Genomic DNA, 25902 nt, shown 5'->3' on the forward strand with positions numbered 1-25902 from the left:
GGAAAATATTGCCCATAAGTTGTGAATTCAAACGTCTGTGTGTGTGAAGATATCTGTGTATGAATTCGCTTACCAAAACAGAGGCAACTAGAAACACTCTCTCTTCACAAGAAACAAGAAGCACAGGGATTTGATTCCCCTTCCCAAAGCTTGTGTGAAATTATACTCTAAAAAAAATACAGAAGCACAGGGGCATTCCAGATTATTAAAACCATATCTAAATTCTAACATAGGCTGCATCTTCACTTAAATATATCACACAACAGACCCCAAAGACTGATTTTCTACCTCATATAATCTACAAAATGAACCCTACCGCTTAATGTTAGCTGACCTATACGTATGTGCCTAAGTGTGCACCAATACACATGCATGGGGCTGGTTGCAGTATCATTTTTTCCTTTGACCTAACGTCCCCTTTCATTTCAATGCACTTTGTTCTTCACCATTACATGCATATGCTATGCATCATACTACTCACAAAGTTTGTATTTGGTTTAGCTAGGGGCTTAGAGATGATATGATAACTTTCTTTTACTATAGAGGCATTTACAGGACTAATTTTTTACAAATATAAAAGGAAGACGTTTGGTATCATTAGTAAGAGATACCTATTTTAGTCGATGCGTGGTTCAAGGTTCCTTGTTCAAAGGTGTATGTTTCCACCTATAAAGTTCATCTTCACTGCCTTTGCACCCTCCTCAACAGTGTTGATATGATTTTTTTGGACTTGCAGCGTTTAAAACAGCTCCTGCTGTTGGTGGCTTGTTGAAGTCTACTGAGGTCTGCTTTGCTAAAGCTTTTCTTCGCTTGTATGTTAACGGAAAATCTCTTTGGCTCTTCATTCGATCTGAATAAGAGGTTGATAAACATTCCTGCTTAGCGCAACCACTATCTGACATTCTTGGACCTGTAGGGATATGCTCTTTTAGGAAGGATTCCATGCCCAGGCCCGAATCACGGTGCTCAATGGCAAATGGGTATCGCACCAAGGATCTTGCAGAAAAGTTTCTATTTTCCACACCCAAATTCTGCCAAGTTTCACTATGAACATCATATTTCTTTCCACCCAATGCATCCATTGATGACTCATATACATCACCTTTGGAGAATATGTGTTCCGCACCAGCAGTTATATCATCTAAGGATGGATTCATCCTCCTCTTTCTATTTCTTGCAGAGCTGCCTGAATAGCTACTAGCTCTTACATCAGTTTCCTGCTGATTCAATGTGCACAAAGGTTGGTGTACAGATGTATGAAATTCACTACTGCCATCCTTCTGTGGTTGCAAAGGGTATTTATAACCTGCACGCCAACAATTCATGGATGCTGAAAAAGAGGAGGATTTATGATCCTTTAACTCTTGAGTACTGTCTGGTAAACATAATTGTACAAGTCTTGGAACTTCTGAGTGTTCTGGTCGGGTGGAAGGCGCTTTGGGCACTAGTTTCAAAATTCCCTTGGGTAGAGGGCGACTGTGTTCGGCTACATCACCAGGAACCACTTTTAAATTGTGATTTTGGACAGAACTACTTCCAGATGACTTCAACTTTAAAACCCCTTTTGGTCTGCACTCTTGAACATCAATATTTGATCTGTTCACAGATGGAGAGGGCAAAACCTCACTTGCTCTTTTACCTATCTTACTCTTTGTAACATTTGACAAATGACCTGTGTCCGCAATAGGATTAACCTCGTCACTTGACATACGTTCATCCTTCGGGAATGTATTAAGGTCAAACAAATGGGCACCCTGGCATTTTTCCCTTCTTGTCCACATATTAATCCTTTCATTGATACCAGAAGTTTTGCAATGATCCCAAACACTTATCATGTCAACAAACGTCTGCATCATATTGTCATGGTAAGATCTTAGTGAATGATAATACTTTCTCCTCTGTATAAACTGCAACGCCTCTCTGCACCAAGCCACCTTTGGAGAAGAGTATCCACCTTTCAATCTTTTGAAAAATATATCCAGTGGATTCCCAAAGAATATATCACTACCATTAAAGAGCTCCGTCATGGTCAACCAAAAGCTGTGCTGGTCCATATCTGGAAGGTAATCTGACAAAATAAACCTCTCTTCGTTTGTCAAACATGAATTCCAAGTTTCTAAGGATAAAATCTCCCTTAAATCTGGCAAATCGTAAAGTTCATACGGAATGTCGCATAGCTGGTCATCCAACAATGCAAGCTCACAGTTCATTTCGATGGGCTCATACATATCATTATTATCCCCAGAATCTCCCCCTAAAATGGGATCACCTTCTGTCCTTGTGTCTTCTCCACCAGAACGATAAGAACATTTAGTGCGGGGGCAACCAAAGGCTGATGCTTGATGTTGAATCTTTATAATGCCCATGGACACAGAAAGGGACTTGAGGCTAATATTCTAGTCACAAGAAAATGATCAATTGCCAACGTGAATAGTAACGGCCAGAAGTGAAGTGCCCAAGGGAAAGGCCCAAACCTGTCAAATTATCAACCAGAGAAAAAGAGATGTTCCACCTGATCAGTCAAAATGTCACAAGTATAGGGAGAAACACAAGAAAGAAAAATATACCAAAAGGTCCAAAACAAACCTAGGTTCAACAACATCTACACTGCAGTGAATGTAAACAATACTTTAATCAATCGTCCAATTCGCTGCAATCATAACGTCCCAATAAGGGCAATAAGCTCTCAACACAATCAATCACCCATGGTGGAAATTAGTTGTAGTTCACCACATGAATACTCACTCAACAAAATCCTGCATTGATGGCTAGAGAATAACTATATTTTGAGCATTTTCAAGTTTGAAAAGGGCATGGCAGATGAGACTGTCCAGAGTCTCTCAAGAGCTTCGTGAAAGCATACTGAAATTCCTTTTGATTCATTCCCACCATACCACAACATCAAAAATTGAAAACTCAAGTCACATGAAAATTATGTAAACGCACCCTAGAGATTCTTCAGTGCATGCACCGTCCAATAGCGAATCGCAACAACCGACAGTTAAGTATAATTAGAAACAATCATGAAGCCAGCAAATATCAAATGAATCAGGAGATAAAATTAGCAGCAATTCGGAGAAGATGAATTGAGGCACCGTAAATGGAGGTGTAGAGTGAGAAAAGATCGAATTGAGGCAAAGAATGAAGCGATAAAAGCTTGCTGTACCTTGTCAAATGTCAAGAGAACCCCAAACTGCGTCGGAGCCCACTCATCGGGCTCAGGCACTCACTCGCTCGCTCACTCACTCAGTCACTCACTCACTCATCTTTCCCTTCTGCTTTATTTCGCTTACATCACTGTTCGCACTATCCGTACTGTCATACTCATACCATAACCTGAAACAAAAGTGTCTTAAACATTCCCACTCTACACATTTTTTTGACATTACAAACAAATCCATATGGCATTTGCCATATAAATATCATTTTGACAACTTATGAACATATGGGTCTAGTTGAAAATCTCTTTTACACATAAGTACCTCTTTTTTACGTTGATATCTCTTTTAAAAAATCAATAATTTTATATTCTTATATTTACTATTCTTCTTCGATAGTCATAGATTAAGAATACCTAGATCTAAGAAAATTTTACTGTCACCTCTGCCTCCACCTCTACCATTGCCATCGTTTGCCTCCACCACCACCGTCGTCTATCTCCACAGTCGTTCCGCCACCATTGTCACACCTCCATCATTATCTTCTTCGTTTTTTTATTCTCCATCTTCTTATTTTTATTATTATTCTTTTTCATCTTCTTAGATATAAGACGTAATATGAGATATGAGATCGTAATCTGAGATGTACTGAGTTCGGATCTGAAAATTATACAAAAGTTCATATCTGAAATTGTACAAATCTGATAACATATGTCTATGTTACAGTTTGAAACTACAACATTACGTGAACAAAATGGGCCAACTTCGGGTTTTCCTTTCCGATGGTCGTTTTGGATGGAATCTAGCTGGGCATTATGCATCTCAATAAGGGGAGTCCAATGGCAGTGGTGGTGTAGCAAATCGTCGTCGAAATTGTTTGAATTTGAGACTTTTTCTTTCATGTTACAGTTTTCAAACAATAACATTAACTGATATATAACGAGGGTAGTAATATAATTGACATGCCCAGGGGTATTTATGTGTTTTTTAAGTGGATCTAGATGTCCAAAAGTCTTATTAAGGGTATCGGTATGGAATTTTCCCTTTAATATAAGAATATTTGAGTAATGAAAATAAAATGTTAGAAATTAGGATTTGAGTTGGCATGTTATTATTACCTCACTAGCTTATTATAATATTTGAGAGAATAAAGTAAAATATGTATTATATAAAATAATACAACACATTTTATCACCGAAATATTTTCTACTTTTCAATTTCGTCCCTGACGGTTTAAAGGTTCAAGGAAATAACCTAAAATTAAAATTTGTTCATATTTAATAACCATTTTAAGTGATCAGGTGTCATATGATGAGGAAATTGTTAATATAGGGGGTGTTTCTGTGCAATCGACCCAAAATACAGGGGTCTGATGCATATTTCCTAATTATTAGATAAAATTGATGTTGCGCGTGCCTTTTACGCATTACGAACTTCTTTTCATGATTCTTTTCTTTAAAGAAATGCGGAGGAATTCTCTTCTTTAGCGTTGTGCCACTATCACCGGCTCTCGTTGTTTGGCCTTTCTGATTTCAGATTGCTACCATTCGGTACATTCGCAACATCAGAATCTGCACCACTAAAGTTACGCCGGCGGGGGCTGGACGGCGGATTGGACTTGTGGTAACGTCAGTTCCTGAAGGCGATCTGTGGCACCCCTAACGGACACACAACAACATCATGGATCATCGCAACACCACCACGGCGACCAACAACAGCTACGGTAACAGTAATCCGTACCTCCAACTTTCTCCTCTCCCTTCAAATGGACAGGGCCCACAAGGCAGACGTGAGTTTTGATTTTTTTTTTTAATTTTCAATCTCCTGTTGTTTGGTTTATTTGGGTTTTTGGTGATCTTTCAATGGGGTTGCAGGACCAATGGATAAGATATGTGATTCGTTGAATCGGTGTGGGAAGCGGTTTGAAGATGTCACCAGAAAAGCGGAGAGTTATGCCGGCAGCATTTGGCATCACCGTGAGTTGTTGGAGCTTTTGTGTTCCTTTTCTCTTCGGATTTGTTTTGTATTGAGGATGTTTTAAAGGAAGGTGTTTGGGGTTTTATGTGAGATTAGGATTCGTAATCCCAAATCCCAAAACCCCAAGCACCCGCAAAGTCCTCAATCCGAACAAACCCTAGAATCTTGTTGGACTTCTATTGAAATTTATGATCTTGGGTGTCTTGAATCCATTTTCCTTTGTATGTTTGAACAATCTAGTGTGGACTAAAAAGTGCAATAGTGGGAATCCAAGATTAATTGATAGATTGAGAGTCCGTAGAATCACTTTGCTGAGTTAAAAACAAAATAAAAAAGGAAAAGGAAAGGAAAGGAAATCAAAGAAACAAAATTCCACCTGTAGCAATATTTGCCTTAGCTTGGAAACCAAAGAACTCTATAGTTAAATTGCCATGCTATGTTCATGGTTTGGGGGCTAACAAGTAAACATCTTGTTTGATGGCAGTCAAAACTAGTCCTAGTGTGAGTGATGCGGCAATGGCTAGGCTTGCTCAAGAGACAAAGGTGCTAACAGAAGGAGGGCATGATAAATTGTTCCAACAGACATTTGAGATCCTACCCGGAGAGAAGCTGTTAAAGACATTTGCTTGCTATCTCTCTACCGCCACTGGACCTGTGATTGGCACACTGTATTTATCCACCAAAAGAATAGCTTTTTGTAGTGATAATCCCCTCTATCAATATCTTCCCACAGGACAGCCGCAGTGGACGTATTACAAGGTATTGCTACTCTATTACTTGCTTATGCAGTCTATATGGTGTTTCTGTGACCTATTATGTGGCTTGCCATGTGATTACTTCAATCCATGTTGTGAAAACAAATAACAAAATTACAGAATACCTCTAATCTTTCATAATTTCTTAAATATTGGGTGGTTTGCATTTGTGATCTTCAAATTTTATTCAAGCCAAGGTTACGTAAAGATCTAAATAAATCGTGAAATTAGGGCAAAGCCACATAGGAAAGATTTGAAATCTCGATTCTGATGATTATGTTGAAGATACTTGAAATTGGCAATTTTCCTTGAGTTGTGATTTTGCATTGAGACTTTGATTATGATTATGCTGATTGGATTTCATACAAGGGACAAAGGTTTTTATCAGCACTACTTATGCTAAGTTGCTTAGGAGTGTTTGGGCATGATTCCGATGTTCTCTCTTTTCACTGTTTCTCTTGGATTTCTAATTAGTTTATACTAATGCCTAAATTTTGGCAACTTCTGACCATCAATATGTCCACATTTTTTATATCTAGGTGGTGGTGCCGCTTGACCAGCTAGGGTCAGTGAATCCTTCTTCAGACAGGTTGAATCATTCAGCAAAGTACATCAACATTGAGACAAGAGATGGCCATGAGTTCTGGTTTATGGGGTTTATATCCTACGACAAAGCATTGAAGCATTTAACCGAAGCTTTGCAGCACTCTCGTGACAGTTACCTTGCATTTTCCTGTTAATTCGTGAAATAATTTGCAACTCCTTTCGTACCAGTAATTTATGCGCTCTATATATATATTTCAGTCATATATGTACTTCCTATAGAAGGATTTGTTTTGTTTTGTTTTTTTTTTTCCCTTTTTCCGGCACTGATACCAAAATAAATTAGGCTTAGGTTTCATGAAATGTTTATTCATCTCTGGGAGCTGTATTCTATATTTGGTATGTCAACTATACAATTAATAGACTGAAAATACAGCTAACTAATTGACAACTGTATAAGGACAAATGCATGCTAACTGTTATTTCTACCATATGTGGAAAACGTAACTTTTCCTTGACTATTCACTCCTTTGTGAAAAAGCATAAATATCACTATAATCAGACCATTATTCATATATCACCCGATTATCTCTCTGCACAAGAAACTACACTGCATTTTGATTTTGAATATTAGATATATAGAATATTAGGATGTTAGCAAAAATAGGTGTTACTTTCTTGGCTTTTCTTGTTCTCTTGTTACAGCAGGGATTAATCAGCCAGTCTCAACCGGACATCATCAATTTTGTCAAAACAAATGGAGTCAACTTTGTGAAGAACGGTAAGACTATGTACTTGAATGGCTTCAATGCGTACTGGGTGATGATCATGGCAGGTGACCCATCCTCCAGGACCAAGGTTTCCACTACCTTTCAACAAGCATCTCAGTCTGGCATGAATGTTGCCAGAACTTGGGCTTTCTACGATGGTGGTAATGGTTCCCTCCAATCTTCTCCTGGAGTGTACAACGAAGACATGTTCAAGGTCAGTTATTATTTAATTTTTTTTTTAAGTTCTTTTCAGTTTATGGTTTGGAGACTTACTAATTACGAGTGCAATTGCAATAAGAATCGTTTTGTTAATATTGTTCTAATTACATTTGTACGTTATTATTACAGGGATTGGATTTCGTGATTGCAGAAGCTAGAAAATATGGGATACATTTGATACTGGGTTTGGTGGATAACTTCAAAGATCTTGGTGGCAAAGCACAGTATGTTCAGTGGGCAAAGGAACATGGACAGAATGTGACCGATGAAAATGATTTTTATACAAACGCAGTTGTCAAACAGTACTATAAAAACCACGTCAAGGTACATAACATTTTCTCTGACCCTAAATGTGTGTCTGTGTGTGGGATGAGATTTGACTTTTAATTGTTTTAGGTGGAATTTGTTGAAGGTTCGATTTGATTTACACAATTATGAGTATGAGTGTATGGCTAATGATGGGGTTCATGAGACCTTGGAAAGTTGTTTTGTCTTAATTTCCTTGTTAACGAAACCTACTTTCCCTACCAACCCCAATAAAACATTACCATCTGGGAAAAGTTTTGAACAAGAATTAAGGGAAATATCTAACAACTTATTATGAAATTAAAATAAACTTTTTTATTTGAGTCATTTTTTGTTTTTCTTGATTTGCAGACTGTGCTCACAAGAATAAACACAATAACTGGGGTGGCATATAAAGATGATCCAATCATCTTTGCTTGGGAGCTCATGAATGAACCCCGCTGCACCACTAACTCCTCTGGAAAGCAAATTCAGGTCTCTTATTCATTAATTATATTTGATTCACCTGCCATATATCAAGGCTTAGGTACCTAAACAAATATAATATTTTTACAGATCTGGGTGGAAGAAATGGCCGCATACTTGAAGTCCATTGATCAAAGCCATCTGCTGGACATAGGGTTGGAAGGATTTTATGGAGATTCAGTACCTTCAAGGAAACAGTACAATCCCAACACAGCTATTGTTGGTACTGACTTCATTTCCAACAATCAAGTCAAAGACATCGATTTTGCCACTATTCACATTTATCCTGAAGGATGGTAATCTACTCTTTTAATTCTGCATGTATCCTTTTGCTCTATCATTGATTCATTTTATGCAAAATTAAGCTTTTAATTATACGAACGGCTGCAGGTTACCAAATCCAACCGAGGCAGCCCAAGCTGCTTTTGTGGATAAGTGGATCCAGTCCCATATCCAAGACAGTGCTAATGTGCTTAAGAAACCACTGGTGATAGGGGAGTTTGGAAAATCTTGGAAGTTCCCTGGATACACATTGCAGAAGAGGGATGCCTATTATGGGAAGGTGTACAATGCAATATACACAAGTTCTAAAAGTGGGGGCCCATTGGTTGGTGGGCTTTTTTGGCAACTCCTGGCCCAAGGAATGGAAAGCTGGGGCGATGGGTATCAAGTTGTCTTGCCAGAAAGCCCTACAACTGCAGGTGTCATTGGCCTACAATCTCGCCGGCTATCATCTTTATCACACTAAAGAAAAAAAGACTGTTACGACTCAATTGAGTTAGTGAAGGCATTGTCATTATTCAATAAACACCATCAAAACAACATTTTCAGCTTTCCTTTCTACTTTTTCCAGTTGAATATGGCTTCTTTAGCCACACTTGATAACTTCCATTGTCGATCTCCTTTTCTTCATCTCCAACGTTTGATACTTTTGGGTATGATTTGGTCACCTCTAGATTCAAATCCAAAGTTTTGAGTTGAATGACTCTTGATCTCGAGCCATTCGCAAACAATTTATGTATTTTGTCCCAGGCAACAACTTTGGTTCTAACATCACCCACTAAGGGTAGAATAGCAGCATCAATGGGGGCCACTATGGCATGTAAAATAATTTGTCTTTGCTTTGCCAAGTACAATGCAATAGGTCAGTATTGCTGTCACTAGAGGAACTTTCTTCATTCTTTGGAGGATAAAAGAAAGGAGAGTTGGAGTCTCCAAAGAGGAAAATTTTGAAGCTGTAAGCTTTAGTTGTATGGCAGAAATAGGATGAACTATATTAATTATATGTTTTTAAAGTTGTGCCAATTTTAAGTGATACCAAATATATAAATAACTTGCCGCAGACTTGTTTTCCAATCACTAGCCGTCACAGTTGTTCTATGGAAAACATCACTGTCCTTGACAACGTATGGAAATTGGAAAGTGTTGCAGTCTTCTACTATTGAAGAATGCTAACACATAATTAATTTCAGTTTCTAATCATCAACGACGCGTTTTGCTGGATGACAATATCCCATAATAACTCTGCAGTTAAGCATATTTATGTGAGAGTTATATTGGGATGGGTGACCTCGTCTACTATATGTAGAAAACATAATTTTTCTTTGACTAGTCATTCCTTTGTGAAAAAAAGCATAAATATCACTGTAATCAGAACATTATTCATATATATCGGCAGATTGATTCTCTCTGCATTTTGATATTGAATATTAGGTATAAAGAATTATTAGGATGTTAGGGAAAATATGTGTTCGTTTCTTGGCTTTTCTTGTTCTCTTGTTACAGCATGGATTGATCTGCGAGTCTCAAGCGGACATCGGCAATTTTGTGAAAACAAATGGAGTCTATTTTATGAAGAACGGTAAGACTATGTACTTGAATGGCTTCAACGCGTACTGGTTGATGATGATGGCGAGTGACCCGTCGGCCAGGACCAAGGTCTCCACCACCTTTCAACAAGCATCAAAGTATGGCATGAATGTTGCCAGAACTTGGGCTTTCAACGATGGTGGTTACAATTCTCTTCAGTCTTCTCCCGGAGTGTACAACGAAAACATGTTCAAGGTCAGTTATTACTTTTTAATTTTTTTTGCTGACCCATATATTTTGTTGTTAAGATTTTTAAAACAGGTGGGACCCAATTACTTTTTATTGGGTCCCATCTACTTCACCATTAATAATTCTTATATCTTAATATTTTTTATTACTATAAATATTAAATTAATAACGTAGTGTATATTAAATTATAAATTTATTTAAATATTAAACTAAAGTAATTATAATTTAAATATTAAATTAAATAAAATAATAAATTAATTAATTAATTTATAATTTGTATTTATTCATTTATTTATAAATAAAATAATTTATATTTATATTTATATTAAAATAAAATAATTAAATTTTTTTAAAAAAATATATATTTTACACTACTTAACCGCTAACAACAGTTAATAGCTTTACCAAACACCTCACAGCTTTAAATTCAGTTTTTTTTCACAACTTAACCGTTAGCTTTGAAAATCAACACAACTGCTCTATCAAACGGAGTCGTAAGTTATGAGATAAGCTGTCGGTGTTTGACGAAATTTATAACATAAGTTAGCTTATAAATTCCAAAAAAAATCTATTTAAATTTAATTTAAAAGAGAAAATAAAAAAATTTATAATATTATATATAATGTTATCTTAATAAAAAAAAATAAGTAAAAAAAAATAAGCTTCAATTTGAAGCTTTTTTTGTTGGAGCTTATAAGTTAGCTTATGCGGGTTGTTTGATAGAGCTTATTTTGAAGCATATAAGCTCCAAAATAAGCTTTACCAAACATGTTATAATTTAGTTCTTTTTAAAAGTTCTTTTCGGATTATGGTTTGGAGATTTACTAGTGCGATTGCAATCATAATCGTTTTGTTAATATGTTCCAATTACATGTGGTACATTATTATCTATTACAGGGATTGGACTTCGTGATTGCAGAAGCTAAGAAATATGGGATACATTTGATACTGGGTTTGGTGAATAACTTCAAAGATCTTGGTGGCAAAGCACAGTATGTTCAGTGGGCAAAGGAACATGGACAGCAAGTGACAGACGAAAATGATTTTTACATAAACGCACTTGTCAAACAGTACTACAAGAACCATATCAAGGTACATAACATTTTCCTTAACCCTAAATGTGTGTGTGTGGGAAGAGATTCAGCTTCCAATGTGATTGAACAACTTATTAGTATGACTAATGATGGGGTTGATATATGAGACCTTGCATACTAGTTTTGGCTTAATTTCCTTGTTAATGAAAATGACCCTTTTTGCCCTTCTTTCCTTACTTACCAACCCAATAAAACATTACCATCTATGAAAAGTTCTGAACAAGAATTAAGGAAAATATTTTATATAAATATATGGATTTCTATCAAGAGAAAATAATTTGGCCCTACAAGAACATGAATTAACTCAATAACTAACATTGAGAGGAAAATATATAACAAGTTATATGAAATTAAAATAAACTTTTTTTATTTGAATCATATTATATAATTAATACATTGTTTTCTCACGATTTGCAGACTGTGCTCACAAGAATAAACACAATAGCTAGGGTGGCATATAAAGATGATCCAACCATCTTTGCTTGGGAGCTCATTAATGAACCCCGCTGCACCACTGACTCCTCCGGAAAGCAAATTCAGGTCTCTCTACCTATCTTCTTATTGATTAATTATATAATATTTGATTCACATGCCCCATATATCAAGGCTCCTAAACAAATAAATTTTTTTTACAGAGCTGGGTGGAAGAAATAGCGGCATACTTGAAGTCCATTGATCAAAACCATCTGCTGGATATAGGGTTAGAAGGATTTTATGGAAATTCAGTACCTTCAAGGAAGCAGTACAATCCCAATACAGCTATTGTTGGTACTGACTTCATTTCCAACAATCTAGTCAAACACATCGATTTCGCCACTATTCACATTTATCCTGAAGGATGGTAATCTACTCTTTTAATTCTGCATCCTTTTGCTCTATCAGTAATTGATTTTATGCAAAATTAAGCTTTTAACTATACGAATGGCCGCAGGTTACCATATCCAACTGAGGCAGCCCAAGCTGCTTTTGTGGATAAGTGGATCCAGTCCCATATCCAAGACAGTACCTCTGTGCTTAAGAAACCACTGGTGATAGGGGAGTTTGGAAAATCTTGGAAGTTCCCTGGATACACATTGCAGAAGAGGGATGCCTATTATGGGAAGGTGTACAATGCAATATATACAAGTTCTAAAAGTGGGGGCCCATTGGTTGGTGGGCTTTTTTGGCAACTCCTGGCCCAAGGAATGGAAAGCTGGGGTGATGGCTATCAAGTTGTCTTGCAAAAAAGCCCTACAACTGCAGGTGTCATTGGCCTTCAATCTCGCCGGCTATGGTCTTTATCGCACTAAAGAAAATCAAAAGACACTGTTATTTAGTGTCGATGAGCACTATATACATCCCATTTTTAATTAAGTACACTCCGATGATGAGGTTTCTTAGAATAACATCAGGATTGATATACAATAGTTGTTACTCTTTTTTCTTTTTTCAATTTTTTCAGTAAGGAAAGAAATGAGCCTGCAGATCATGCTCATCTCTTACAATGGAAATGAAAATCCATCCAGTGGGTAAACAAACTTTGTGCAGTAAGGAAAGAAATGAGCCTGCAGATCATCCTCATCATGGCGTTTAGGAAGGGAAGTGAATTTGTATTCCTCTTTTTCCAGATCAAAAGAAAGTAACTTCTCCCCATGAATATTATGTGCGGATGAATAAGAAGTGGTAGTGACTATTCTCCAGTGTATGTCTCCATGAGCAGGCACAGCTTGTGCATCTGGAATAACAGGAGGTATAGCTGCGATTTTTCGCCAAGTGATACTGCCTAAGGTCTAGATTTTAGTCACCACGCTATTTGAGATGGACTTGTAATCACCCCAGCCTTCTACATTGTACATATGAACAATCTTGTACTCATTTGTTGCAATATCAAACCCCAGACAAAAGGTGTTTATGACGACCTCATCTCTCCAATAATCATCAGGCCCAGGGGATCCCCGTCGTTCTGACGGAGCAGGTGGCAGTATTAACGCTTCTTCTCTGAGAGGATTGTAAAGAAAAACTCTCTCTTTACAACTTTTGCTTCCAAATAAAAACAACCCATAACCAAGGTAGTTTGAGCGATAGTCCGAATTGTAGAAATCCCTTATGTACTTAAAAGATGGGTTCGGGTGGTATTGATTCACAAATTCAACAATTGGATACCCCGACTCATGTTGATTTCAATGAGTAGACCTTCATAGAATCCCTTCGATGAGTTGGTGCTTTAAGAAACAGTCATTCGGATTCATTGGAGCTGTTAGAGAAGTAAAAGGATATGTTAGAGAAGTAAAAGATCTGTATTTCACTCTATGTTGATTGTGTACAACATGCCTTTATATAGGCGTTGAAAAGAAAAGTAAGAAAAATAATGTTAATAAAGTAAATCAAAGATTTTGTTGATATCTTTGACAAATTCAAAGATTTTATTGATTTGTCAAAGATATCATTGATATTTTGTTGATATCTTTGACAGGAGCCATATCTAGTACGATGAGTATTAGCAAAAGAAGGGTTATCGATGATATTGCACCAGACTTTGCATACTCGTCGGCAGCACAGGAGTAATTTTGGTGATAACCTTAATAGTATGTCGTCTGTCACTAATTCAAAAGGAATGCAGGGGGGATTTTCCTCGTCCTCGGACTTGGATTCCAATCCCGAAACCAGTCTTTTAGAGTTATGTTCCGCCATGGTTCTTCGTGGAACAAGACTGTGATGATGATTTCTCCCTTACAAAGAAAGAAAGCATTAGAAGTTTGTACTGGTTTGTGCCTCTCGGCTTGTAGACTCTCTATGAAGAGATCTTGGCATCAACCCTTAAGACGATTTTAATTTCAAGAGATTTCTATTTTCTAGTACAAGTAGAAGATTTTTAACCAAACCAGGCCAACGAGATAAGTAAAAGGTCTGGTTTTTTTTAAGCCAAACCAGCCCAACGAGACAAGTAAAAAGTTTGGTTTTCTAACCAACCCAGCCCAACAAGACAAGTAAAAGATTTTTTTTAACTAAATTAGTCCAACGAGATAAGTAAAAGATTTTTTTAAAAAAAAAAACTAAACTAGTCCAACAAGCATGAGTTTAAAGAGATTTTTAGAACAACGTAGAAGAATTTTTTAACTAAACCACTTGTGACAAGTCATTTGACTACAGACACGTGTCAGAATCTCGTTAGATAGAAAAGCGACTGCATAGAGTTTAGATCAATAGACCCTTGATATCTGAGGATGATCGACCCTCAAATTAGGGATTTGATTTCACAATCCCAACGAATCAACCGAATTAAGCGGAATAAATATTCATATCGTTGACTATAAAAAGGAGGGACGGGTTCAAGTTAATTTAATTTTTTAAGTACTGCTTTGTGATTATTGGTTGGTGATTAATCTCGATACTAACTTAAGTATTGAGTGTTTATACTGTTAAGGAAGGATAGTATTTGAAGCACTATAGATATACTTGTTGGCGTACTTAGAGGACTTGCATCAGAATCTCTAAACTAATACAAGTAACCAAAATAGACAACGAAAAACGACATGTTACTGTAAAAATGCTACTACCTTAGTATCGCTAAAAAATAATTAAAAATCTGTCGTGGAAAAGGAGGTATTGATTTGTTTGAGTGTTTTGAAGGTATTTTCTAATGGGTTTAAAAAAAAAGGGAAAATAATTAAAACATGATATGAATTTTGAATCTCTTTAAAATTTGAAAACATCAAATATACGTTTAGAAGATTTTACGGTCAAAACTCAAATCAAATCACAAAAAACAAAAAAGTAGAAAATGGGCACAGGGAGAAAATGGCTTGTAAGGAAATTTAAAAATAAAAGCAAAAATATAAATATATAATCACAACTTAGATTAAATATAAATTAGGAAAATTAAATCAACATAAACTAACTTATAATAATAATTAAAAAAAACTAAATCATAATAATATTCCTTTAAACGAGGGCAGATCGAAACAGACTCACCAAACCTAATCTCCATACCCTTTTTATCATAATAATCTCTCTTCTTCGCAGCAAACAGCCGAGTCCAGGAAGAAATCACCATCACTACAGTCTTGTTCCAGGAAGAAACATGGCCGAAAATAAATCTAAAAGAATGATTTCGAGATGGGAGCCTAAGTCCGGGGTCGAAGAGATCCCTAACCTTCCTGTCGAATTAGTGGCGGACATACTATTGAGATTATCAGCAACATTACTCCTGTGCTGCCGACGAGTATGCAAAGTCTGGTGCAAAATCATCGATAGCCCTTCTTTTGTTAATACTCATCGTACTAGACATGGGTCCAATGAATCCGAATTACTATTTCTTAAAACCCCGACTCATCGAAGGGATACTATGAAGGTCTACTCATTGAAAGCTGACAACTTCAATCACACTGTCAACATGAGTCGGTATCCAATTGCCGAGTTTGTGAATCCATACAACCGGACTTCTTCTGGTTATGGGTATTCCTGCTATTGGGACTATCTCTCAAACTACCTTGGTTATGGGTTATTTTTATTTCGAAGCAAAAGTTGTGAAGAGAGAGTTTTTCTTTACAATCCTCTCAGAGAAGAAGTGTTAATACTGCCTCCTGTTCCTACAGAAGGATCAGACCGAACCCCAGATTATTATTGGAATAATGGTATCGTAATAAACACCTTTTGTATGGGGTTTGACAGTGCGACGAATGAGTACAAGATTGTTCATACATACAATGTAGATAGCAGGGGTGATTACAAGTCCATTTCAAATAGCATGGTAACTAATATCTATACTTTAGGCACTAGCACTTGGCGAAAGATCACAGCTGTACCTCCTGTTCTTCCAGATACAGAAGCTGTGCCTGCTTATGGAGACGTACACTGGAGAATAGTCACTACCACTTTTTCACCTGAGTTTAATATTCATGAGGAGATGTTACTTTCTTTTGATCTGAAAAAAGAGGAATACAAATATACCACCCTTCCTGCAGTTCACCATGAGCGGCGTAGGTTTACCTTGTTTAATCTCAAGGAATTCCTAGCTATATCAGATGTCATATGTGATTATGATTATGATAGTGATACGGGAACAATGGGGCTTGATATATGGATCTTGAAAGATTATGAAAACCAAGAGTGGGTAAAGCAATACACTATAAATAATGTGGCAGGGCTAAATGTTATTGGTGCTTGGCAGGATGGTGTGATGCTCTTTAGTGGTTTTCGTTACTCTGAAATATTTTATTATGATCCAGAAACTGATAGCCTGTCAACCATGGTAAGCCCTTCAAATTCGTATGATGGAACGATAATTAGTTGTGCTACAAGCCTGATGTCTCTCAAGAATTATGGAGATTTGAAGTCTAAAAGAGTATCTCGAGGACGTGGAACATATTATTTCAATTTGAACAAGGCAAATACATGATGTCGCTGCTGCTTTTCCTCTGGTATGTATCCATATGCATGGTTGTTATTACGTCCATCTATTTTTATAAACTAATTTTCTTTGTCTGCTAAAAATTCTGAATCTTCTGAAAGACTTTGTGTTACCAAAAAGTACCCTTATTGCACAAAGTTTGTTCAGTCACTGGATGGATTTTCATTTCTATTGTAAGAGATGAGATTGATCTGCTGGTGATCAATGACATGTGAATTTCTCACTGAAAAAAAAAAGAAACAACTGTCGTATATCAATCATGATGTTATTCAAAGAAACCTCATTATCAAATAATAGTAGATTTCGAGCATTTGAGGTGTGAGCGATGTTTTGGTTAAGTTGGCAAGTACCATAGTATACGACGGATGACTAGTTAGCTTCTGATCAACCCAGAACTGTCAGCAATGTTCTTATTAAAAGATCTTGTAGAGATTATTTTCATTAACTCACGATTGAGAGATATACAACCTATATATATACATGTTGTAGTTCAACTGTAGTAACCTAGCCTAGACCATAGACAATGGTCAAGAGGAGAGCTTGACAAGAGCAGACATAGCTGTACACACTGACAATAGATCCGTTAGGATACACACTTAAAGTTATGGGCTTATGAACTAGACCAAAACTTATGGGCCTATGTGGGCCTATCCTGGGGTTGTGTCTTTACTCTCCCTCAAGATTGGGGGCCCGTAGGTGATGCCAATCTTGGAACGCAGACTGGTGAAACGAGGACGATGGAGCGACTTGGTGAGCAAATCGGCGAGTTGATCAACAATAGAGATTTTCTGGACACAGATTGTACCGTTGTTGACAAGAGAGCGAACAAAAGATAGATCGACAGCAATATGCTTCATCCGGGAGTGATGAACGGGATTCAGACTGAGTTGAGTGGCCCTTTGATTGTCACAGTGAATTAGAGGTGGTTGGCCTATACGAATGCGAAGATCATGTAGCAGATGTTTCAGCCAAACGACTTCAGAGGCAGTAGAAGCTAAAGCACGATACTCTGCTTCAGTGGACGAGGAAGCAATAGCACGTTGTTTTCGAGACCTCCAGGAAACAGGGGTGGAACCAAGAAAAATGAGGTAAGCAGAGGTGGAAGATTGATCATCGGGATGTCCAGCCCAGTCAGAATCTGAGTAACCTTAAAGACAAAGATTGGAGGATTTTAGGATATTAATACCAGCAGTAATGGTACCCTTGAGATAGCGAAAGACCCTCTTGAGAAGAGTCCAGTGAGCGTCGGAGGGTCGATGCATAAACTGGGCCAAGCGGTTGACAGCGAAACATACATCGGGTCTAGTTAGAGATAGGTATTGGAGACTTCCAGCCAGCTGCCTGTAAGGAGTGGGATCAGAGAGAGGGGTGCCATCATCAATTTTGGTGTGCAAATGTGAAGGTAGAGGAGTATTGACAGGTTTAGCACCATCCATGTCCGCATGAAGAAGCAAGTCTCGAACATATTTGTGCAGCGAAAAAAACAGACCATTAGAAGTAGGCTAAACCTCAACACCCAAAAAATAAGAAAGATCACCTAGATCCTTCAAGGAAAATTTTTCTGCCAGAGTACTTGAGATTCTGATAAGAAGAGAAATGTCAGAAGCAGTGAGAATTAAATCATCAACATAGACTAATATATACATTATATGAGTATGCTCTTACAGAATAAACAAGGAGGGATCTGCATGAGAGTTGACAAATCCCAGTGTGAGTAAGCAGGAGCTTAAGGAAGTGTACCAGGCCCTCGGGGCCTATTTAAGACCATAGATAGATTTGGCTAACTTGCAGATATGCTTGGGATGAGAAGGATCTTCAAAACCTTTTGGTTGACGCATATAGACCGTCTCTTGAAGAACCCCATTTAGAAACGCATTGTTGATATCTAAGTGACGCAAAGGCCAGTTTTGAGATACATAAATGGTTAAAACGGTACGGATGGTTGCCGATTTTATCACCGGGCTGAACGTGTTTGAATAATCAAGACCAGGCCTTCAGGCATATCCTTGGGCCACAAGGCGGGCCTTATAACGAGCCACACTGCCATCAGGATTTTCCTTTATATGAAAAACCCACTTGGACCCAATGGGCCGAATAGATGGAGATGGAGGGACTAAGGTCCACGTTTGATGTTGGGTGAGGGCCTCAAACTCTTGACACATAGTTGCTTTCCAATTTGGATCAGCTAAAGTAGCTTTGACAGAAGCGGGTTCTAACTTTGATGGAAGGGGATGAATAGTGGTAAGATTGAGGTGTTTGGGTTTGAATATTTTATTCATTGAACGAGTAATCATCCGAGGACGAGGAGATGGAGGTGGAGAAGATGTAGTGGAAGCAGGGGCAGTAGAGAGTGGTGGAATCGGAGGAAGTGAAGAAAGAGTAGAGGCGGGGGTGGAGTCAGAGGGCAGCGAGGTAGCTGGCAAAGTGGACGGGGAAGAATCAGGGGGCGAAGTGGAGGCAAGGACATGTAATTGAGCTGGAGTTGTAAGAGAAGGCATAACATCTGAAGTAGAAGGTGAGGAAACCAACGGGGACTGAGGACAGTGATAGGAGGGCATAGTGGATTCGTGAAAAATTACATGTCGTGAGAGATAGACGCGAGAAGTGGCAGGATCAAAACACTTGTACGAACTCTGAGAGGTTGAATAGCCGACGAAGATACAAGGTTTGGAGCGAGGTTGCAATTTATGCTGAGTGTAAGGTCGCAGCCACGGATAACACTGACACCCGAAAATTCGAAGCTTGGTGTAATTGGGAGGCTGTTGGAAAAGTTTTTGGAAAGGAGTGAGAGGAGCTGTGGAAACCAACGGAAGGCGATTTATTAGGTAAGCCGCTGTTTGAAAAGCAAAAGACCAAAAAGAGAAAGGAAGGTTAGCACAGTGAAGAAGCATACGGGCAGTCTCCGTGAGGTGACGATGTTTGCGCTCAGCAAGAGCTACATGTTGTGGAGTGTATGGGGGTGATTGAAACCAACTGATACCAGTTTCACTGAGATAGGGTTTTAGTTTTTGAAATTCACCGCCATTATCGGTGTAGAGTGTACGGATTGACGTTTGAAACTGTTTTTCAACAAGTTTTCTGAATTGTACAAAGACCTTGAAAACCTCGGATTTATGGTGTAGAGGAAATAACCATGTGTATCTAGTAAAATGGTCAACAAACACAACATAGTAGGTGAAGCCATCGATGGAAGTGACTGGGGCTGGGCCCCAAACATCACTGTAAATGACATTAAGAGGAGCAGAGCTTGAGACAGTCGAGTTACCAAAAGGAAGTTTATGATTTTTATTCATAAGGCAAGAATTACAAAATAAGGAAGTACTGGAAGGTTGCTGAGTACAAGGAAGATGTACTGAGTGCATAATATGAGTCAGCAAAGTGGAGGAAGGGTGGGCTAAACGGTGATGCCACCCTTCAAGATCTGTTTTAACACCAGGGGAGCAAGAGGAAGCAGTATAGCAGGAGACATGTTTCTGCTCAAGTTGATAAAGTCCATCAATGCATCGACCCGTAGCCATAGCTTGACCCGTAGGTAGATCCTTGATGACACAATGGAAAGGAAAAAACTCAATAGAAACATTATTTTGTTTTGTAATCTCATGAACTGAAAGTAAATTTCTTTGTAAAGAGGGAACATATAAGGTGTTGGTGAGAGTGAGAGGACGTGTGGGTGTGTGAAGGGTAGTAGTGCCAGTATGAGAAATTTGCAAACTTGTCCCATCCCCAATGTTCACTTCATCAGTACCATCACACTCAGAATGGATAGAAAGATTGCGGAGATCATTTGTCATATTGTGGCCGGCACCTGAGTCCAATGGTTGTCAAAGTAACTTGCCGTCAGAATATCAATTGCTATTGCAAAGATATTATGCAGAAATATGGATATTTTGTCATCCTACATGTAATGTAAGGTGGCCAAATAGTTTGGAAACTGTACAAATCCAACATATCTATGTTGCAAGATTAACTTAATGCTTGCCAACAAGTTTTATTGAATAAATGGCAATGACTTTCACCAACTCAATTGGGTAGCAATAGAGTCTTTTTTTTCTTTTTCTTTTTTTCCTTTAGTGCGATAAAGATGATAGCAGGAAAGATTGGTGGGCAATGATAGCTGCAGTTGTGGGGCTTTCTTCCAAGACAACTTGATAGCCATCGCCCCAGCTTTCCATTCCTGGGGCCATGAGTTGCCAAAAAAGCCCACCAACCAATGGGCCCCCACTTCTGGCACTTCTGTATATTGTATTGTACACCTTCCTAAAATAGCCATCCCTCTTCTGCAATGTGTATAAATTTAAAGATCTTCCAAACTCCCCTAACACCAGTGGTTTCTTAACCATAGACGCAGTGTCTTGGATATGGTCCTGAATCCACTTAAACAAAAAAGCACTACGACCCTCCTGAGTTGCATTTGGTAACCTGCAGAGAGAGATTTATTTTGCATAAAATCAATTACTGATCAATTAGGATAGGGATCTCAATCGCTGGTATTACAGTTATCCCAGTTGATGAAGTATATGCACAGAATTTCATATGCATCATGTGGGATATGTGGAGCCCATGAATTCACTTAAATCTTGTACATACAACTCAACAGTTGGGATAACTGAGATATCCGACTAACGATTGAGATCTTTATCATTTTCGATTACTAATAGAGTAAAAGAATGTGGAATTAAAAGACTAGATTACCATGATTCAGGATAAACGTGAATGGTGGCAAAATCGATGTGTTTGACTTGATTGTTGGAAATGAAGTCGGTACCAAAAATAAATCCATTGGGATTGTCCTGGTTCCTTGAAACTCCATAAAATCCTTCTAACCCTATGTCCAGTAGATGGTTTTGATCAATGGACTTCAAGTATGCCGCCATTTCTTCCACCCAACTCTGTAAAAATGTTGTATTTGTTTAGGTACCTAAGCCTTGATATATATATATGGCATGTGAATCAGATATTATTAATGAATAAGAAGACAGAGAGACCTGAACTTGCTTTCCGGAGAGGTCAGTGGTGCTGCGGGGTTCATTCATGAGCTCCCAAGCAAAGATGGTTGGATCATCTTTGTATGCCACCCCAGTTATTGTGTTTATTCTTGTGAGCACAGTCTGCAAATCACGAGAAGACAATCAATACCCTCAAAATGGTCATATTTGTGTCTTTTTCTTTTCCTTTTTCCTAGATGGTAATGTTTTATTGACGATACCCTAATTGGTTATCTCTTCGAACTTGGGGTGTAACGAGCACCCTATCAAAGGGTTGCTTGTGTCTAACCCGACCCGATTTTGGGTTTAATGGGATGTCTAAAGGACACGCATACTGAGTTATTCTCGTTTTAGGGTTAAGAAAATGTTATGCACCTTGACATGGTTTTTGTAGTATTGTTTGACAACTGCGTTTGTGAAAAAATCATCCTCCTCCCCCACTTGCTGTCCACGTTCCTTTGCCCACTGAACATATTGTGCTTTGCCACCAAGAGCTTTCCAGTTATTCACCATACACAGTCTCACATATATCCCATATTTCTTAGCTTCTGCAATCACGTAGTCCAATCCCTGTAATATATAACAACAGACCAAATGTTATTGGAACATATTAATTAACAAAACGATTCTGATTGCAATCACAGTAGTATGTTTTTTCTGTTTTTTTTAAAACCGAGAATTTCTCAGCCCAATATACCCTCCAGACAGCTGAGCCATCTCGGACCAGTAAGTCTCCAAACCATAGATAACTGACCTTGAACATGTTTTCATTGTACACTCCAGGAGAAGACTGAAGGGGACTGTAACCACCATCGGTGAAAGCAAAAGCTCTGGCAACATTCATGCCAGCCTTCGATGCTTGTTGAAAGGTGGTGGAGACCTTGGTCCTGGTGGACGGATCACTTGCCATCATCATCATCCAGTACGCGTTGAAGCCATTCAAGTACATGGTCTTACCTTCCTTCACAAAATTGACACCATTTGTTTTCACAAAACTGGCGATGTTGGGTTGAGACTGGCAGATCAATCCCTGCTGTAACAAGAGAACAAGAAAAGCCAAGAAAGTAACATATATTTTCCCCAACATCCCTAATAGTTATATGTATCTATTATTCAAAATCTAAATGCAGAGAGAGATTGCGCTGATATATGCATAATGGTTTGATTATAGTGGTATTTATGCTTTTTCACAAAAGAGTGATTAGTCAAGAAAAAAAATTATATTTTCCACATATAGTAAAAAATATCAAATATATATGATAAATACCAATAAATCAATGAGATTAATGTAAAGATTAAAACAATCAATTCAATGACAACATATTCTTTGAATTATTCATGCTTCAGATTTATGAAAAATCATTCATTAATATGAATAAATTCATTTATTTGCATGTATTCATTCATCTATACCAACAAATCAATGAGATTAATGTAAGGATTAAAGCAATGAATTCAATGGTAACATTCATTGAAATATTGATGTTTCAAATTTATGAAAAATATTTTATTGACATGTATTCAGTCATTTATACTAAAAAATCAATTATATTAATCTATCTAGAAGAGAAATATTGCATGAAGATAAAAAATTAAAAAAAAAGTTTCACGTTTTTAAAATTCTCTAATAAACAATTCAATACTTCAAAGGACAAATGACATCAATACTATGACCTAACATGGAAGCTCACAAGGAGCAATGTAGGACATTTCTCTCCTATGTTCTAATGATGTAACCGTTTTTTCCTTTAGTAGAGATAGGGATCCCAAATATGATGTGTTACACAATAAACGATTTGCTTTATTTTTGTCTTAAATGCAAGTAAGCCCAATAAAATCCACGCATTACTTGACACATCATGTCATATTTGGGATACCAAAAATTTGAGATTCCTATATTTATGTTTTTGTCTTTAGTGCGATAAAGATGATAGCCGACGCGATTGTAGGCCAATGACGCCGGCAGTTGTAGGGCTTTCTTCCAAGACAACTTGATACCCATCGGCCCAGCTTTCCATTCCTGGGGCCATGAGTTGCCAAAAAAGCCCACCAACCAATGGGCCCCGACTTCTGGCACTCGTGTATATTGCATTGTACACCTCCCCATAATAGGCATCCCTCTTCTGTAATGTGTATCCAGGGAACCTTGAATTCTTTCCAAACTCCCCTATCACCAATGGTTTCTTGAGCAGAGAAGCAGAGTCTTGGATATGGGCCTGGATCCAGTTATCCAAAAAAGCAGCTTGGGCCGCCGCAGTGGAATTTGGTAACCTGCAGCCGTTCATAACTTCTAGTTTGAAAAGAACATGGAGACCGAAATATATTTATAAACCCAGAACGAACGGGGAAGAAGAGACACTTAAGATTAATGATAGAGCAAAAGGATGTAAAATTAAGAAGACTAGATTACCATCCTTCTGGATAAAAGTGAATGGTGGCAAAATCGATGTGTTTGACTTGATTGTTGGATATGAAATCAGTACCGAAATCAGCTGTATTGGGATTGTACTGCTTCCTTGTGTTGGGTGAATTGCATCTTATATGTCTTTGTCTATTTTATGTTGTACTGTTATGTCTTTTACTTTAAGGGCATTGTTGTCTTTACCTTAAGTCAGTCTTCTTGTAGTGTGCCCTAGCTTTTGTGAATCGTAACTTGGTTGGCAGACATATATGTCTGAGAAAAATATGTTGAAAGAAAACCTAGCTTCTGCTTGGTAGTGTTGATCATATATGCTGTAGTTTTATTCTGTATTCTGAAACTATCAGTGGTATCGGAGCAGGCCAGACCTGGATCTGAAAGCTTATTAGAAAATCGTGTTTTACAATGGCGTCTTCCAGCGATCGTGGAATTTCTTTTCTGCCGATCTTTGATGGGAAAGATTATCCGTCCTGGAAAGTAAAGATGAGGACTTTTCTGATGTCAGAAGGTCTCTGGAGTATCGTTGCACATGGTTACAAGGAGATTGAGGACGAAAGTAGTCTCAAGGATTCTGAGTTGAAGGACTTGGAGAGTAAGCGACTGGCAAATGCGAAGGCCTTGTCCAGGCTGCAAAATGGAGTAAGTGCCAGTATATTTCCACGTATCATTCGTACTTCTTTTGCGAAAGAAGCTTGGGACATTATTGCTAAAGAATTTGAAGGTGATGGAAAAACCGTTGTTATCAAGCTACAAAATTTGAGGAGGGAGTTTGAGAATCTCAGAATGGCAGAAGCAGATTGTGTGAAGGACTACTATGATAAAGTAATTAGCTTGGTCAACCAAATGAGAACCCTAGGAGAGGATGTCTCTGATGAAAAATTGGTACAAAAGATGCTTATTAGTCTTCCTGAGAGGTACGATGTTGTAGTTACTGCTATTGAAGAATCCAAGGACTTGTCTGTACTGAAACCAGAAGAACTTGTGGGGTCCCTTGAAGCACATGAACATAGAAGGTCAAGAAGAGGTGAACAGACTCAGTCTTTAGAGTCAGCCTTTCAAGCAAAGGCATCTTTCAGAGAAGAGATCAGCAAAGGAAAGCAATCGAATTGGAAAGGTACAGAAAGAGGTATGACTTCTGAATCAAGTTCTAAAACTGTATGTGATGTGTGTAAAAGAGTGGGCCATCTTGCTGCTGATTGTTGGCACAAAGGGAAGCCTCAATGTCACCATTGTAAAAGGTTTGGTCATATCCAAAAGAACTGTAGACTGAAACAAGAAAATACTGCCAACTTTGTGAATTTTAGTGAACCACCTGAAGAGAATTTATTTTACACAACACAAGTGGGTATGCAGAGTAAAGCTGATGTCTGGTTTATAGACAGTGGTTGTAGCAACCACATGACAGGAAATGCCTCATTCTTTGACACTCTTGACTTATCTTTCACTACTAAGATCACCTTGGGTAATGGGACTGTTGTTCATGCTACTGGAAAGGGTAAAGTTAAGATTCAGTCTGAGTTTGGGTTGAAGACCATTTGTGATGTTCTACTTGTTCCAGCACTAAGTCATAATCTGCTTAGTGTTGGTCAAATGATTGAGAGAGGATATACATTGATTTTTGGGGATGGTAAATGTCAAATTCTGGACAGTGAAGGCAAGATTTTGATGGTGGTTCGGATGCAAGGACGGAGGAACTTCCTAGTGGATTTCCAAACTAAAGAAGAAGTTGCACTACAGGCAAATGCCGAGCAAAACCACAGTAGC

General features: G+C 38.0%; 6 protein-coding genes across 8 annotated transcripts; 4 read left to right on the top strand and 2 right to left on the bottom strand.

The window, feature by feature from the left end:
* Positions 1-218: 218 nt before the first annotated feature.
* On the bottom strand, positions 219-3354 carry LOC119982169. Of its 2 annotated transcripts, XM_038825402.1 has the most exons (3): positions 3167-3354; positions 2587-2650; positions 219-2474 (listed from the first exon to the last, which is right to left on the bottom strand). In XM_038825402.1, exon 3 carries the CDS (start codon positions 2364-2366, stop codon positions 702-704), a length of 1665 nt encoding a protein of 554 aa, XP_038681330.1. In that variant the 5' UTR covers positions 2367-2474; positions 2587-2650; positions 3167-3354; the 3' UTR covers positions 219-701. The 2 variants fall into 2 exon arrangements, with proteins under 2 accessions (XP_038681330.1, XP_038681329.1); XM_038825401.1 differs by lacking the exon at positions 2587-2650.
* Positions 3355-4612: 1258 nt separating this feature from the next.
* Positions 4613-6759, top strand: LOC119982813 (GEM-like protein 1). 2 transcript variants are annotated; one of them, XM_038826388.1, is made up of 4 exons: positions 4613-4947; positions 5033-5116; positions 5620-5894; positions 6430-6759. In XM_038826388.1, exons 1-4 carry the CDS (start codon positions 4839-4841, stop codon positions 6628-6630), a joined length of 669 nt encoding a protein of 222 aa, XP_038682316.1. In that variant the 5' UTR covers positions 4613-4838; the 3' UTR covers positions 6631-6759. The 2 variants fall into 2 exon arrangements, with proteins under 2 accessions (XP_038682316.1, XP_038682315.1); XM_038826387.1 differs by having other exon boundaries at positions 4615-4947; positions 5033-5134.
* A 214-nt stretch (positions 6760-6973) lies between these two features.
* Positions 6974-9105, top strand: LOC119982812 (mannan endo-1,4-beta-mannosidase 4-like). Its single transcript, XM_038826386.1, has 5 exons — positions 6974-7417; positions 7552-7746; positions 8080-8202; positions 8284-8489; positions 8584-9105. The coding sequence occupies exons 1-5, from the start codon at positions 7085-7087 to the stop codon at positions 8939-8941; spliced, it is 1215 nt and encodes a 404-aa protein (XP_038682314.1). The 5' UTR covers positions 6974-7084; the 3' UTR covers positions 8942-9105.
* Positions 9106-9804: 699 nt separating this feature from the next.
* LOC119982814 (mannan endo-1,4-beta-mannosidase 4-like) lies at positions 9805-13392 on the top strand. The gene is made up of 5 exons (XM_038826389.1): positions 9805-10257; positions 11149-11343; positions 11763-11885; positions 11981-12186; positions 12277-13392. Exons 1-5 carry the CDS (start codon positions 9925-9927, stop codon positions 12632-12634), a joined length of 1215 nt encoding a protein of 404 aa, XP_038682317.1. The 5' UTR covers positions 9805-9924; the 3' UTR covers positions 12635-13392.
* A 2013-nt stretch (positions 13393-15405) lies between these two features.
* On the top strand, positions 15406-16722 carry LOC119981955 (F-box protein CPR1-like). Its single transcript, XM_038825093.1, has one exon. It carries the CDS (start codon positions 15406-15408, stop codon positions 16720-16722), a length of 1317 nt encoding a protein of 438 aa, XP_038681021.1.
* Positions 16723-20801: 4079 nt separating this feature from the next.
* Positions 20802-22778, bottom strand: LOC119981956 (mannan endo-1,4-beta-mannosidase 4-like). Its single transcript, XM_038825095.1, has 5 exons — positions 22474-22778; positions 22095-22289; positions 21720-21842; positions 21427-21623; positions 20802-21153 (listed from the first exon to the last, which is right to left on the bottom strand). Exons 1-5 carry the CDS (start codon positions 22666-22668, stop codon positions 20802-20804), a joined length of 1062 nt encoding a protein of 353 aa, XP_038681023.1. The 5' UTR covers positions 22669-22778.
* Positions 22779-25902: the final 3124 nt, after the last annotated feature.

The sequence above is a fragment of the Tripterygium wilfordii genome, chromosome 17 (genome assembly GCF_013401445.1).
Source record: "Tripterygium wilfordii isolate XIE 37 chromosome 17, ASM1340144v1, whole genome shotgun sequence".
NCBI lineage: Eukaryota > Viridiplantae > Streptophyta > Magnoliopsida > Celastrales > Celastraceae > Tripterygium > Tripterygium wilfordii.

What these genes read in the sequence shown, in the direction of transcription:
- LOC119982169 (XM_038825401.1), bottom strand. Translation starts at nt 2,366, where the DNA reads ATGGGCATTATAAAGATTCAACATCAAGCATCAGCCTTTGGTTGCCCC.
- LOC119982813 (XM_038826387.1), top strand. Translation starts at nt 4,839, where the DNA reads ATGGATCATCGCAACACCACCACGGCGACCAACAACAGCTACGGTAAC. An exon ending in CGGCAGCATTTGGCATCACC is followed by an intron (nt 5,135 to 5,619) that starts GTGAGTTGTTGG and finishes GTTTGATGGCAG; the next exon opens with TCAAAACTAGTCCTAGTGTG. An exon ending in CGCAGTGGACGTATTACAAG is followed by an intron (nt 5,895 to 6,429) that starts GTATTGCTACTC and finishes TTTTATATCTAG; the next exon opens with GTGGTGGTGCCGCTTGACCA.
- LOC119982812 (XM_038826386.1), top strand. Translation starts at nt 7,085, where the DNA reads ATGTTAGCAAAAATAGGTGTTACTTTCTTGGCTTTTCTTGTTCTCTTG. An exon ending in ACAACGAAGACATGTTCAAG is followed by an intron (nt 7,418 to 7,551) that starts GTCAGTTATTAT and finishes TTATTATTACAG; the next exon opens with GGATTGGATTTCGTGATTGC. An exon ending in ACTATAAAAACCACGTCAAG is followed by an intron (nt 7,747 to 8,079) that starts GTACATAACATT and finishes CTTGATTTGCAG; the next exon opens with ACTGTGCTCACAAGAATAAA.
- LOC119982814 (XM_038826389.1), top strand. Translation starts at nt 9,925, where the DNA reads ATGTTAGGGAAAATATGTGTTCGTTTCTTGGCTTTTCTTGTTCTCTTG. An exon ending in ACTACAAGAACCATATCAAG is followed by an intron (nt 11,344 to 11,762) that starts GTACATAACATT and finishes CACGATTTGCAG; the next exon opens with ACTGTGCTCACAAGAATAAA. An exon ending in CCTCCGGAAAGCAAATTCAG is followed by an intron (nt 11,886 to 11,980) that starts GTCTCTCTACCT and finishes TTTTTTTTACAG; the next exon opens with AGCTGGGTGGAAGAAATAGC.
- LOC119981955 (XM_038825093.1), top strand. Translation starts at nt 15,406, where the DNA reads ATGGCCGAAAATAAATCTAAAAGAATGATTTCGAGATGGGAGCCTAAG.
- LOC119981956 (XM_038825095.1), bottom strand. Translation starts at nt 22,668, where the DNA reads ATGTACTTGAATGGCTTCAACGCGTACTGGATGATGATGATGGCAAGT. An exon ending in ACTACAAAAACCATGTCAAG is followed by an intron (nt 21,843 to 22,094) that starts GTGCATAACATT and finishes CGTGATTTGCAG; the next exon opens with ACTGTGCTCACAAGAATAAA. An exon ending in CACGTTTATCCTGAATCATG is followed by an intron (nt 21,154 to 21,426) that starts GTAATCTAGTCT and finishes CTCTCTCTGCAG; the next exon opens with GTTACCAAATGCAACTCAGG.